Genomic DNA, 13,852 nt, shown 5'->3' on the forward strand with positions numbered 1-13,852 from the left:
GGCAGTGGTTGGCAGAGATTAGACTAGTCTTTAGAGACATTACTTTATATGCAGTAATGCTCTGTAGCAACTGCTGGAAGGGTGGAAGGGTGTCTTCCCCTGTGGTTTTATTTTACTTGGTCGTGGGTAAGAAATGAGTCCTTTTCAGTCATACTTGAAATGCTGACTTGGATCCAGATTTCTCCCAGAGATTAAATTGCAGCTGATGTAAGGGACTTTGGAAGGTAGTTCCCGTTACAATGTACTGCCAAAAGCTTTATGGTAAAGCTTATCTTCAGATACTCTTGCTGTGCTCTCCAAAAGAAATATTCCTGACAGCTCTTCAAAGCTAGGCATAAATGTTTGGACCGCTGGATACGTTTGCAAATGTGGGTGTGGATTAGTACAGGCAATATGCGTCAACTCTAATTAGTACTATGAAGTGTTGTGTGTGCAAAATATTAACATACTGAATTTATATAGTACACTAGGTAGATTTTATTTTTTTCAAAATGTGAAAATGTCTCTATTGGAGACATAAATTTTTCTCTGGCAAGTTTAATATGTTTTTAAATTATTCAAGCATATTGGTTTACTGATGAAATATTATTAGAGTTCTTTTAGCGATAAATTACTGTAGCGTTTTAAAAGAAATAAAAATGATCCATAAATGTCTGTCTTGATTGCCATTTGCTAAGTGTTATAAAATTTATCTATATTTCTAGTTTAACTTCTTCTTCTTCATAATCTTACCAGAATTTTCTTTTAAAAAATTTGAATAAAGAAGTCTACAGGCCACTGCTCATTAACTTCTCAGCACAAACTACAGCAGCTCAGACTCAGAATATTGTTATGTCCAAGTTGGACAAAAGGAGAAGAGGAATTTTTGGACCTCCTCTTGGGAAAAGAATGGTAACTGTTATATTTCTGTATGTAAATAAATGTTTAAATACAAAGATGTAAATGCATTATTTTCTCAGCTGTTCACAGGTGATAATCAGGAAAGAATACTCAATTTGAAATAAACTATCAAAGTTCTAGTTCTTCTAATTTAGTTCCTCATGTCTCTCCTTTTCTTTCTCCCTTCTCCCAGTAATATGTATACTGTTTTAATTAACAGAAAAAAATTATTTGAATAACTGTGAAAAGCATTGCCATATGTCTCCCTCCATATTTTGTGATATTATCCTTGAGATAAGAGTTCTGTATGGCTAAGCTTGTTACTGGTTTGAAATCATTGTTGAGAAATCAGCGTTGAGCCTGAGGCTGGGCTAGATAAACTCCGAGGTTCCTTCCAGCCTGGGTAGTTCAATGGTTTTGGAAGAGTTAAAGGGCATTTGAATCTTTTATCACTGGTGCCTGCCAAACCCAAACCGTTAAAGATCAATGGAACTCTTGAGTAATCAGAAACTCAGGAAGGATATTAAGAGTAGACTTCTTTTTCTTTTTTTTTTTTTTCTTTTTTTTTTCCAATGAGAAAATCCTTTTCTCCTCTGTCTGGAAGAGTTCAATGAGTGAAAATTAAAATCTAAGGAGTTTCTTTCATCTTTTTTTTTTTTTTTTTAACCCAGATTAAGGAAGAATTTAGCTTCTAAGGAAAATTTTTTAAATCATTAAGTTTACAATGCAATTATAATGTGTATGGTTTAATACTGGCACTTTTAGGATGCCTATAGACCTGTGGTATTTGCAGTCTTATTTTTTTTTTCTTATTTTCTAGATATTATTTAATAAATGCTTATTATCAAGAGTAAAACATGTAATGGTAGAAGTTTCTTAAGGAAATACCATTTAAAGTGTTTTATGGTCTTCCCCTGCCTCTCTCCAGGCTATTCTTTTAAGATGTATTTTAGCCCAGTCTTAAAAACGTAAAGATACTTTTTAGGGATAAATTTTGTCTTGATCTGTATCAGTCAAGAGCACTTCAAACCATTTCAGTATGTCTCCCAAATTGCAGTGCTAGATAAGATACAAGGCCTGTGATTTAACCTGTTTTTCTTTTGACCAAATTTCTACTCTGTATTGGTTAAAGAATGAGAAGAAAGGAGGATAAAATGCATAAATTTCTCTCTAGAACTTGAATCAGTTGCATTAGCTTTGTTGTGTGAAGACATTTCCTGATCAGCAGGGGCCTATACTTCAGGAACAGCAGTGCCAAGAAAGATGTAATGTTTTAACAGATTTAAAAAGAGAACCATAGTCTCACTAAAGTTTGAAATTCTTGTGGGTCTTCTTGACTCCATCTTTTTTCCAAGGAAAGCTATGTAAGTAGCACTGTAAGGTTTAAATAGCAAGTATTAGTTTACTGTGTTTCATTAAATACACTCAGCAATAATAAGGCAAGCATCGTTTTTTCTCTCCTCTATAGGTGTGTTTTGTAATGGCTTTAGAGTGACAGAGTTACTTTTATTTAACTCGGCAGCAACTCCATCAAGAGCTTAGGTCTGCTTTTAAATACATGTATTTATGTGTATTACTCCCATTAATTTTAATGGGAGTGAATTGATGTGGAGCATTTTGAGAATCAAGCAGAATAGTGGCATATATTCAGTAAAATAAATAAATGCAAAATCCTTTGTGTTTGTCTTTTCAGGTTGTATTTGTAGATGATGTTAATATGCCAGCGCGAGAGGTCTATGGTGCGCAGCCACCTGTTGAGTTACTACGGCAGTGGTTAGATCACGGGAATTGGTACGACCTTAAGGACTGCTCAGTGATTAAACTTGTAGATGTTCAGATTATGTGTGCGATGGAACCACCAGGTAAGAGATGTGTCTTGTATGCTTTTTCCTGTTTTATGTTTCTAAAGGCTGTATACTTATTGATGCGTAGGTTTACAATTTGGGTCTTTATGGCTAGGGATGGGGCTCAAGGAGCCCTTTTCCTTGAAGGAAATGTGAACAGCAGCTGTAGTAGAGCGGGTGAGGACCAGCAGAGAGACTACACAAGCCTGCCAGGAAGAAGTACTGCTTTTCAGGAAGACAAGGATTTATCTGCAAAGTATTAGCAAAGTCCCTTTGCTCTAATGAGACCCTCCATTGGCCTTCAGTCAATTTTATTCTTCTTCAGAACTTTTCTAAATAGCACTAACTGATGTTCTTTATTGTACTTTATTTGGCCAAAAAGAAGTAGTAAAGTATCTGATGTACCAAGGTTGTCACATTTCTGATAGCCTGCATACACATTGACTATGCAAACTATTGTCCTGGTTTTGGCTGGGACAGAGTTAATTTTCTCCCTGGGAGCTGGCACAGTGCTGCGTTTTGGATGTAGGATGAGAATAATGTTGACAACACACGGATGTTGTAGTTGTTGCTGAGTAGCGCTTACCCCAAGCCAAGGGCTCTTCAGTTCCCCAGGCTGCCAGCGAGGAGGGGCACAAGAAGCCGGGAGGGAGCAGAGCCAGGGCAGCTGACCCGAACTGGCCAAAGGGCTACTCCACACCACAGAGCGCCACGCTCAGCAGATAAACTGGGGGTGGGGGTTGGGTGGGGGCCACCGGTCACTGCGCGGGGACTGGCTGGGCATCCCTCAGCGGGTGGTGAGCAACTGTATTGTGCATCACTGTTTTTTCTTGGCTTTTATTCCTCTCCCTTTTTCGTTTTCCTTATTATTATATTTTACTTTCTATTAAACTGTTCTTATCTCAACCCACAGGTTTCACTTTTTTCTGATTCTCTTCCCCATCCCACCGGGAGGAGGGGGGAGTGCGTGAGCAGCTGTACTTAGTTGCCAGCTGGGGTTAAACCACAACAGCTATGTAGTTAAAAAAAAAGTTGTCTAGCAGATTTTATCAGTTGAAATGAACAATTAATGTTTCTTTAATGCAGTTATGTTTGTTTTTAAAGAATCTGTTTCCTTCCCTACAGCAGGAAGCATGAAACAGAATTTCTTTTATGCAGAGCTGTGTCTGCCCCATACCACCTAAAAACTTTGCCATAGCTGAGCACATTTACAGTGTGCAGTCAGGCTGCGATCGGAGCTTTCCTTCTTTTTTCTACTTCAGCCTCCCTGGACTTTCCTTCTTTCTTTTGTAGAGTTGTTTACACACACGAACATGCTGGTTCTTCTTTGCTGATACTGCTTTTGTGTTTGGGAGGGTGGTGCATGCCTGTGGGGTAGGGGTCCACTGCTGTTCCACATAGCTGGTTTCCTAGAGAAGCAAAACTGCTTCTTGGAATCATTTTAAACTGGGGGCAGTGTTCATCCATGGTTCAGGGCACTTGATCTAAATGTCAGTCTGTGGAATAAATGAGGAGGAGACTGTGAAATAATTTTAAAATTTTACATGTTCATTTTCCTAAAGCTTAGGTGAAGTCAGGACTTGTAATATGTTCTGGCATAACTTAAATTGCACAACTTTTTTTTTTTTAACATCAGAAATAGCCAGTTCTTGGAGGTGCTTTTTCTGTAAAGCATCCTTCATGCCACGTTCCTGTTTCAGGGTGATAGTGTAGAAATGACTTTCAGCTGCTCTGAAATTGGGACAAATTTGCTTTCCCAGGATAAGTTCATGTCAGTTTTTTTGTTCCAGTCCTCTTCTGATTAAATGGTGAAAAATGGACCGATCAGATGTACAAGTTATGGTCCTAATTATTTGTGTCAAATGTCTCAATTCAGCTTCAGGGTGAAGAATTTATTTTAGTAGCTATGTACAAGGAGCTACTTCCAGGACTTACAAAATTATATATTCCTTTCCAGCCTATGTTAATTTTTTTAAAAAAATCTAATTAGAAATGAAAATCTGGACTCTGTACTTGTATATAGTACTATTGAAGCAAATATTAAGCTATTTAAAGAATGTTTAAAGCTGTTTTGTTAAAGTCAGTTTTAAAATTTATGTTAGGAAAGTATTGTCTTGGGTAAAATTCATATTTATATCCCAGTGACTTGTGTAATGTTGTGCACATGTAAACTCCAAGAAGCATTGTAAACTGCTGTGTCTGAGAGATGACCTTAGCTGGGGTAGAAGGGAGTAGATGCATAACTGGCCTGTTCAGCATGACGTGCTGAGATTCCTCAGCAGGCGGTGGCAGTGCCTGCGCGGTTCAACCTGGCAGTCACCAGTGCTGCTTGCAGTGCCAGGTGGCTGGGGGGGGCAGCTCCAGGCCAGGGGTCTTTTAGTTTCGTTAGTGCAGGGTCATGCCTGAGAGTCATGTGTTTTAAAAGAACTCACCGTGCTAATTTGGTTGCTATCAGCTGTGCTCCTGATGTTAGGGATGGTAAATTGCCTACTTTTCAGCTACTTTTTTTCCGATTCGCTGCTCTAAGGGGGTTGAACACACTTGTGCAGCAGCTTAACCCTGAATCCAAACAGAAGAGCAAGTATCCAGTTATTTTCTGTTTTACATCCCCTTATCTCCATCCATAGCTTCATTGTCCAAATCACAACGAAGTCATACAAACTACTAACTCTAGAACTGGGATAAAATTTAAATTGAATAAAGTATACAGCGTTACTTGTAGAGGCTTCTTTCATTGTAACGCTTTGAAAATCAAGAACATGGGTTTGAAGTTTATAAGAATTTTTCTTTCATAACAGAAGCATAGTTAAATTAGTGTCAAATCTATCTATCTCTAAGTTGATGGTTTCAATGTGTATTTTACAGACTGTTGGTTACAGGAGCAGGTTGACACAGAACTGCGTGCTGCTTTCATTGGGTTTATGACAAGGTGTGGTACTTGTCAATGTGAGACTCCTAGCCGAATCAAAGATGACTATTAGGGAAAAAAAAATGCTAGGCTTGTACGATTCTATTTTGAGTTTTTCTGTTAGTTATAGTGTTAATGCTCTCTAATATTTAGGTGGTGGTCGAAACCCAGTAACACCACGATTCCTGCGACACTTCAATACAGTTACTATCAATGAGTTTGATGATGAATCGAAGTACACAATTTTTTCCAGAATCTTAGATTGGCATCTAACAGTATGGTAAGTGACCTCTGTGTATTGGAAAAAATCAAAGTCAGTGTTTAAATTATGGTACTAGGAAGTCTCCGAGATGTGCTGGTAGGACAGTGCTCTTGAAAAGGAGTTACAATCTTTTGTATCCTGTGCTTTTGGAGTTACTCATTACTCAGCAGAAGTAGGGCTTATCTTAAAATACTCCAATAGTAAAGTTCTTGTTCTGAAGTTTCTAACAGAGGTTTATATTAGTTGAGGCTAATTAAGTTAGCTGAGATATTTCTGTAATGCAGTATTCTTTGATATATAATAAATAAGAATAGAATTTGGTTAGTCATTAAAAAAATTGAACTGGAAACTGCTCTTAAATTTCTTCTGGTTTGAGAAGGCATACTCTTTCTTTGGCCTTACAGTGCTGCATAATTTTTAAATCCATTATTAAAAATGGACTTCAACTTCCATTGTCTATCCATTCTGACAGCTAAGCCCCAAAAGATGCTCCTACCCTGTTTCCAGACCAAGTTTGTGATGTGGCAGCTTCTGACCCTTTCAGGGAGAGAGTTCCCAGAGGACAGCAAGGGCTATTTGACCTGACTTCTTTGTTGCTGCTGTTAGTCATCAAAATGAGGGGGTTAAAAAGGGTATAATTAGCTGTGTGACATAGCCAAATTTGTCAGCATGTTCCACAGTTACTAGATTTGATTTGCAGTGTTAATCTAGTGAGAGAAATAAGATTTGTAAAACTGCATGTGAGGAAGTGTAATCATAGAAGGTAAAAATTGGCACGAAGTTATAAGTAAATCAGTGTACATATATAATATTATTTATTTAGTCACATGCTAGTGTGATGAAATTATGAAAATAATTCTGTTCTTTTAACCACCTTTTATAACTTGTCAGTTACAGCTTTCCATCACAATACGTAGAACTGACTTCAGAAATAATTAACGGAACCATGCGTGTGTATAAAGAAACTATGAAGAATCTGCTTCCTACCCCAGCCAAATCTCACTATTTGTTCAATCTCCGCGACTTTTCACGTGTAATTCAAGGTGTTTGCCTGTCGAGGCCTGAAACAACAGACTCTCCAGGATCGATAAAACGTCTCTGGGTTCATGAGGTAAATTACCTAATACTAAGAAATGATATTTATTATAAATAAGAAAAAACTGTGAATTCTTTTTGCAATGCCATCTCGTATTGGCTAATAGCTGTGAATTAGTGTCACACTCCTGAGAAAGGATTTTGTATACTGTATGGGCAGAGGAAATCTGACATTTTCAAAGTGTGAATCATATCTTAGTAGACAACTTGATTGTTGATACCTTCACTTTCATGTGATTATGTAGTCTCTGCTGCTTTGAATGCATATACAGTCCTTTCCATTTCTTCTCTCCTTCCTTCAAAAAAACCTAAATCAACAGTGAGAAGAACAGCAAGTAGTCCTGGGTCACTGGAAATTTTGAGTGATTTAAAGTTTGGTCCCTATCTTTTTCTTTTTCTTTTTTTTCCCCTCCTCTTTCTTGGTGATCATCTAGCCCATCATCCTTCCCCAAAGCAGGATCACATAAAGAAAGGAACTGCAGTAACTTTTGAAGTGTTTTTTCTAAAAATTTCTTACAGTTCTCTAAGGATGAAGGGGTGTTCATACTTCAAGGGAATCTGTTCGTGTTCTTCACTATGTTGTTCCAGCTGCAGTCCTCTTTCTTGAAATATAAACCCGTCACTTGTCCTATCTGGGTGTAGTGCAAAGACCAGCATGTTCCCTTCCTCTTTGCAGCAGCCTTTTAATGCATTTATGTAGTGATGTTTATAAATATGTATCTATATATGTGTGTGTATGTATTTCTGTATGAATTTTCACTTTACTTCAGAAGTAATATTACTCGGCTCAGCTTTTTGAATTAATTCTAAATGTCTGTTTTGTTTTTTTCTGTGAAGCGAAGTTTAAGATAATTTATATTTTGAAGCCTTTTTCAGAACTGTATTTGTTTTATCTTGTTTAAAAGAAGTATACATTCAGGAGCAGGAGCAGAAACAACTATTAAAAGAACTACATTTTTATTATGCAGGTTCTTAGAGTGTATTATGATCGCTTGGTGGATAATCCTGACCGAGCTTGGCTTGTTGGATTTATCCAGGAAGTAGTGAAAAATCACTTGCATGAAGACTTTCATGAACTCTTCCAGAATCTGGACTTCAACAATGATGGCAGAGTGGAAGAAGATGATTTGCGTAGCTTAATGTTTTGTGATTTTCATGACCCTAAGAGAGAGGACACTAAATACAGGGAGATTAGAGATGTGGATCAATTGAGAATAGTTGTAGAGAGTCACCTTGAAGAATTTAATAACATAAGCAAAAAGCCAATGCAGCTTGTCTTGTTCCGATTCGCTATAGAGCATATTTGTAGGATTTCCCGTATTCTGAAACAGCCTCGCAGCCATGCCCTCCTTGTTGGTGTTGGAGGTAGTGGTCGACAATCTCTTACTCGATTAGCAGCCCATATGGCTGAATACAGCCTTTTTCAGGTTGAAATAACTAAAAGTTACGGTGTCAATGAGTGGCATAAAGACTTAAAAGCCATACTAAGAAAATCTACTGAAGGGGAAAGGCAGGGAGTTTTCTTGTTCACAGATACACAGATTAAAAAGGAATCATTCTTAGAAGACATTAACAACTTACTAAATGCAGGTGAAGTGCCAAACCTCTTTGCAGTAGATGAGAAACAAGAAATTTGTGAACAAATGCGTCAAGTAGATTGCCGACAGAGCAGGACAAAACAGACAGATGGCAGTCCTGCCGCTCTTTTTAACATGTTCGTTGATCGCTGTCGAGATCAGCTTCATATAGTAGTGGCCATGAGTCCCATCGGAGATGCTTTCCGTAACCGCCTTCGTCAGTTTCCAGCTCTTGTCAGCTGCTGCACGCTGGACTGGTTTCAGGTAAACCCAAAACTCTTGTTGGACTTGTTATTCTAACAGAAATGCAATGGAAACCTAACTTCAGTGCTTTTTGTAGCAAGTAATTTTTTTTGCTCAAGCTGGCAGTGAAAAATATCTTGAATTTTCTTAGTCTCATGTTTAAAATTGTTTACACAATTAGAATCGTTCTTACTGTAATAAAGGCCGGTATAGGCTGAATACAAAATCATCAAGAAAATAACTGTCTGGTTGCGGTATAAGAGTATAACTGAATGAACATAGCACTGTGGACATGGCAAATTTAAATATGTAATGTTGTTTTTTTCTATTACCAGGACTACCAGAATCTAGGGTGCCAAAAAGGTCTGAAACTGAAATACCTGTCAAAAATACAGACATGTTTTCATGCAGAATAGCAGATTTTTTCCCCACTACTCTGCATAAAACTATTCTATCTGTTATATGCAAAAGACCTTAGAATATTTAAGATGTAGAATGTAATCATACAGAGAATCTGAAGAACTTAAATTTCATCAAGTTTTAAAATGTAGTACTGTATCTTTAATGGTTATTTTGAAAATGAAGAGCATGGACAGTTACACACACATATGGACATAATGAAAATCCGAAATTTTCCTTTTAGTAAGTGTTTCCATTGGATGAAATAAGACAGTGGGACTGAACTGAATCCCTAAGTAGTTCTGTCCTTTCCAGTTCTATTATTGTCCTATTTGATGATCGTTTTCATCATGAAGTCATTTCTCTGTGCCTCACTAACTTTATATATGAAATGGCGTAAATGTACCTTTTTGAAAAATGTTTTGAGATTTATGAGTGTGAAGTACTGAGTAAGAGAAAGGTATTTATGAATTTGTTTTAGACATGGCCAGAAGATGCATTAGAAGCTGTTGCTTCTCGCTTCTTGGAAGATGTTGAAATGTCAGAAGAAACTCGGAGTGGGTGTATTGAAATGTGTAAAAGCTTTCATACATCTACCATTGCTTTATCAGACTTATACCGTGCAGAGCTTCAAAGACACAACTATGTTACACCTACTTCATACTTGGAATTGATCTCCACTTTTAAAAGTCTACTTGAAAAGAAACGCATGTAAGGATTTATAATGTGACCTTTTCTAGAGGAACTCAAGTTCCTCAAAAATACTAATTTCTATTTCTTATAGCTAATCTGAACAAAACAAGTGAATTGTTTTTAGTTAATTTAAATTGACAGAATGGTGGATGGTTAAAATGTACTCTTGGGACACATGCTTCTTTATTGGACAAAAGGTCTGATGATGCTCTCAAAATATACATTAGGCCACTTCGAACATCCCTGGTGATGTTGCTACATGTTGTTTATCTATATTATGCTACCAGAGTAATTGATGCAGCCTGCTTTCTCTGTGGTTCTCTGGAGGATGCAGGGAAGATGACTTCTGGGAAACCAGCTTCCAGATTGCTGGGTGTCGTTGGCTTGCTGGCACGGTTCAGCTGTCCCTGTGCAGAAAGGACCTCTGTATGCGTGTGCACATCTGTGTCTGTTCTGTTCTCATGGCTGGGGAGGGAAAGTTCTTTTTTCTTTCCTCTCCTCATTGATAAGGTACTACGTAACAGTTAAGACAAGTGCTTAATTTGATCAACAGGCTGTGTGAAACACTGCCTGCGGCAAGAAATGCCAGGAGTAAAGGAATAGAGTTTTGAACGTAGTGATCCAATGTCTTTTCAATGTCCTGATTCTGACACTCTTGGCTGTCCCCAGAGCCATCCACATTCTGCTGCTAAAATTATTTTTCCCAATTACATTAATCCTATTTAAGCCTCACCTCAGCTAATAATCTTCATGAGTGTATCCCCACCTCCTCCCTCTCCTTTTCTTGTCTGTTACTATTGTGCCGTCTTGATTTTGTAGCTCCTGCTAACAAGAAGCTAAACAAACACTTATTTAACTATAAGTGACCACTTATTTATTTATATCCCAATCTCTGAGTATACATGATAGAATAGTTCAGGGTATATGGCTCATGTAATTCGAGGTATGTTTATTAATTGTTGAGCAAATCAGACAAGAATGGCAGAGCATTGGATTATTCAGAGCGGTGAGAAATTTGAAGAATGGATCCCAATGAATTAAGCATTCAAGTACTGATAACATATGTTTATAATAAAGTACTATTTATTTACAGTAAGGTCATGAAAATGAAAAGAAGATATGAAGTTGGCTTGGAGAAACTGAACTCTGCTACATCTCAAATAGCCTTGATGCAGTCTGAGCTGGAGGCTCTGCAACCTCAGTTACGGGAAGCTAGCAAGCAGGTTGATGAGATGATGGTTGTAATTCAAAAAGAATCTTTGGAAGTAGCCAAAACTGAAAAAGTCGTGAAAGCTGATGAAGCTGTGGCAAATGAACAGGCTATGGCTGCAAAAGCTATCAAAGATGAGTGTGATGCTGACTTAGCACAAGCCATGCCTCGTTTAGAAAGTGCTCTGGCTGCCCTTGACACACTCACAGCACAGGTATGGCTAACAATGCATCTTTACACACTGGAGAGGTATTCTGATCCACAAAAGCATGGAATATCTGCCTTTTCAGATTTTATGCTATACTTACACGGTTTTATAATTTAGAAACTTCTTGAAATCTTTCCGTTTTAAAAACCAAAATGTTATTCTGTCTTTATTTTCTAGTGAAAAAGGTGTAATGCTGAATTTTTGTGAACTACAAAATCAAATACTAGTCTAGACATTTCAAAATTCAGCTATAAAAATATTTTGACTCAACAATTCAAAAGTTAGAAGATGTATGCATTTTTACTTCCTTATTCAGAACCTGCCAGCTTGTCGCTAGTGTAGTTAGTTTTTAGATTGAGTCTTTCAGAGTCTAGAAACTGAGGTTGAAATTCTGTGTCTCCCCACGTTAAGGGACCATCTCCGTAAGAGTAGGACCGTGTAGCAGTCACCTTCGGTTTTATGGCTAGTCAGGTGTTCTTTGCCTGGATAATGTTTTGCTCTTGGTGGGATGAAAGGAAGTCTCCTGGGTTGCAGGAGTGAGGCTGGGACTGACTATATGCTCCAGCTACTGTTGCTGAAAACAAGATCTTCTAAAACTTTCAAGCTCTCAGGTTCTAACACTCGTTGGCAAAATAAACATGAGAATGTAGAAATTCTTTAATTCATCGAGAGTACGTATTCTGAGAAAAGCTCTTAGAATATTTGAATTTCCATGCAGAGTTACTCTTTGGGAAGAGGAAGAGAGATTATTTTCCATAAATCTTTAGTTTACAAACCTTCTGCTTGATTAGTTTTACATAGATGCGTAGAAGCATTTCATTATTTTATGTTACTATTCTATATTTGTTGTTAAAACTTTGCTTATACATTTCCTGCTGTTACAATGTCAGTATCTCTTACCCAGTAGTTTGCTTCCTTTTAGCTGCCTCTTCCCTCATTCAGCTTGATAGAGAGCTTAATAACTAACCAGAATACTAATTGATTTATTTTCTGTACTTGGAAAGCATACATCTTTAGTTCTGGATTGAAGGTAGTTTTTACCTTGTTATCTTAAATCTGCTAATCCACTACTGATACGGTCCTGTAAGCTTGGAAGTACCATGTTAGAGGCTGAGCGGAAGGGTAGAGCAGGACGCTGGAACACCTGAACGCTGTGACTGAGGTGCAAAGCCTCTACTGAATTAGGAGCAGAAAAATACAGCTAAGAATGAGTTACAGATAAGAACTTTTTGTCTCATCCAAACTGATTATTGACTAGGTTTCAGATATTTTTGTTTAGATGTGAGTGTTAGTTTAACCTGCATAGGACCTTAAAGAAAGGACTGGAAAGAACAGAAAAAAAGAAATAAAAATTTTGCAAAAATAGAATCAATATGCAGGCTTGTGCTATGAACTTGAGATCATACTGTATTAAAATTGTCAAGTATAAGAATAACAAATTATATGGAGATGTATTATTTTGACATAAAAAGAGTTGTTATTTCTGTGATAATAGAAGAATTAATCTGCCTATTTTCAGAGCTCTAAAAGTGGGGTTTTCTGATTATTTTTAAAGGATATTACAGTGATTAAGTCCATGAAGAGTCCTCCTGCTGGTGTCAAGCTTGTAATGGAAGCTATATGCATCCTTAAAGGCATCAAAGCAGATAGGATTCCAGATCCAACAGGTTCTGGAAGAAAAATTGAGGATTTCTGGGGTCCTGCTAAGAGACTTCTGGGGGATATAAGATTTCTTCAGTCTCTACATGAATATGACAGGGACAACATTCCCCCAGCTTACATGGCTACCATAAGAAAACAGTATCTTACAAATCCTGAGTTTGTACCAGACAAGATTCGAAATGCTTCCACGGCAGCAGAAGGTCTGTGCGAATGGGTCATAGCCATGGAGTTTTATGATAAGTAAGTATGTATATATATTAAAAAAAAATGTGATTACAGATACCAGTTTATTTTTAAACCAAAAGAGATGTGAAATTATTTCTTACTAATGGGAAATTTGTGCAAACAAGCAGCCGTAAAGGGTTTGTTCCTGCAAGGTACCTGTTGTTAAGATGTAGAGCCTTATTTTCAGTTCTGAATTTTTTAAGAAGGCATGGGGGCAACAATCTGTTCAGTTAGCAAATAAAGTTCACTTCCGTCGAGTGTTGCACTAAATAGAGGCGTTACTGATAAGTCTTTGGAAGTTTCTGTTAACTGTATCAAGCCCAAAGGATGTTTTTTGTTAAACTTTATATTTGATGCACTGAAAAAGTGTGCTGCTTTTTTATGGTATTTCCTAATTTGAAACTCCTGGAACTCACATTTAACAGTACGTCAGCACTGGGGACTAAGGTCAACTTGCAAGTTGAAGGTTCAGTCACGGTAGGTCGTGTGTGCCTTCATTTGAGAGGACATTTTGTTACTTGACTAAAAGATTAGTAATTAATTGAGAACAACTATCAACATTACAAGTAACAATGTTAGAGAGAAAATTAACTAAAAAGGTGGACTTTAAAGGAGATCTGCAACTTAGAGCAGTACAAGAGGGAATT

At 37.4% G+C, this 13,852-nt stretch overlaps 1 protein-coding gene across 1 annotated transcript in view; it reads left to right on the plus strand.

Annotated features, from left to right (window-relative positions):
• The window catches only part of DNAH7 (dynein axonemal heavy chain 7), a 111,743-nt gene that overhangs the window by 57,419 nt on the left and 40,472 nt on the right, over positions 1–13,852 (plus strand). Inside the window, 8 exon segments of the mRNA XM_055812961.1 lie at positions 736–891; positions 2,573–2,741; positions 5,785–5,911; positions 6,785–7,004; positions 7,957–8,829; positions 9,689–9,918; positions 10,994–11,324; positions 12,874–13,220. Coding sequence (XP_055668936.1) covers positions 736–891; positions 2,573–2,741; positions 5,785–5,911; positions 6,785–7,004; positions 7,957–8,829; positions 9,689–9,918; positions 10,994–11,324; positions 12,874–13,220 — 2,453 coding nt within the window.

This window comes from Falco peregrinus, chromosome 8 (assembly GCF_023634155.1).
Source record: "Falco peregrinus isolate bFalPer1 chromosome 8, bFalPer1.pri, whole genome shotgun sequence".
Taxonomy (NCBI): Eukaryota; Metazoa; Chordata; class Aves; order Falconiformes; family Falconidae; genus Falco; species Falco peregrinus.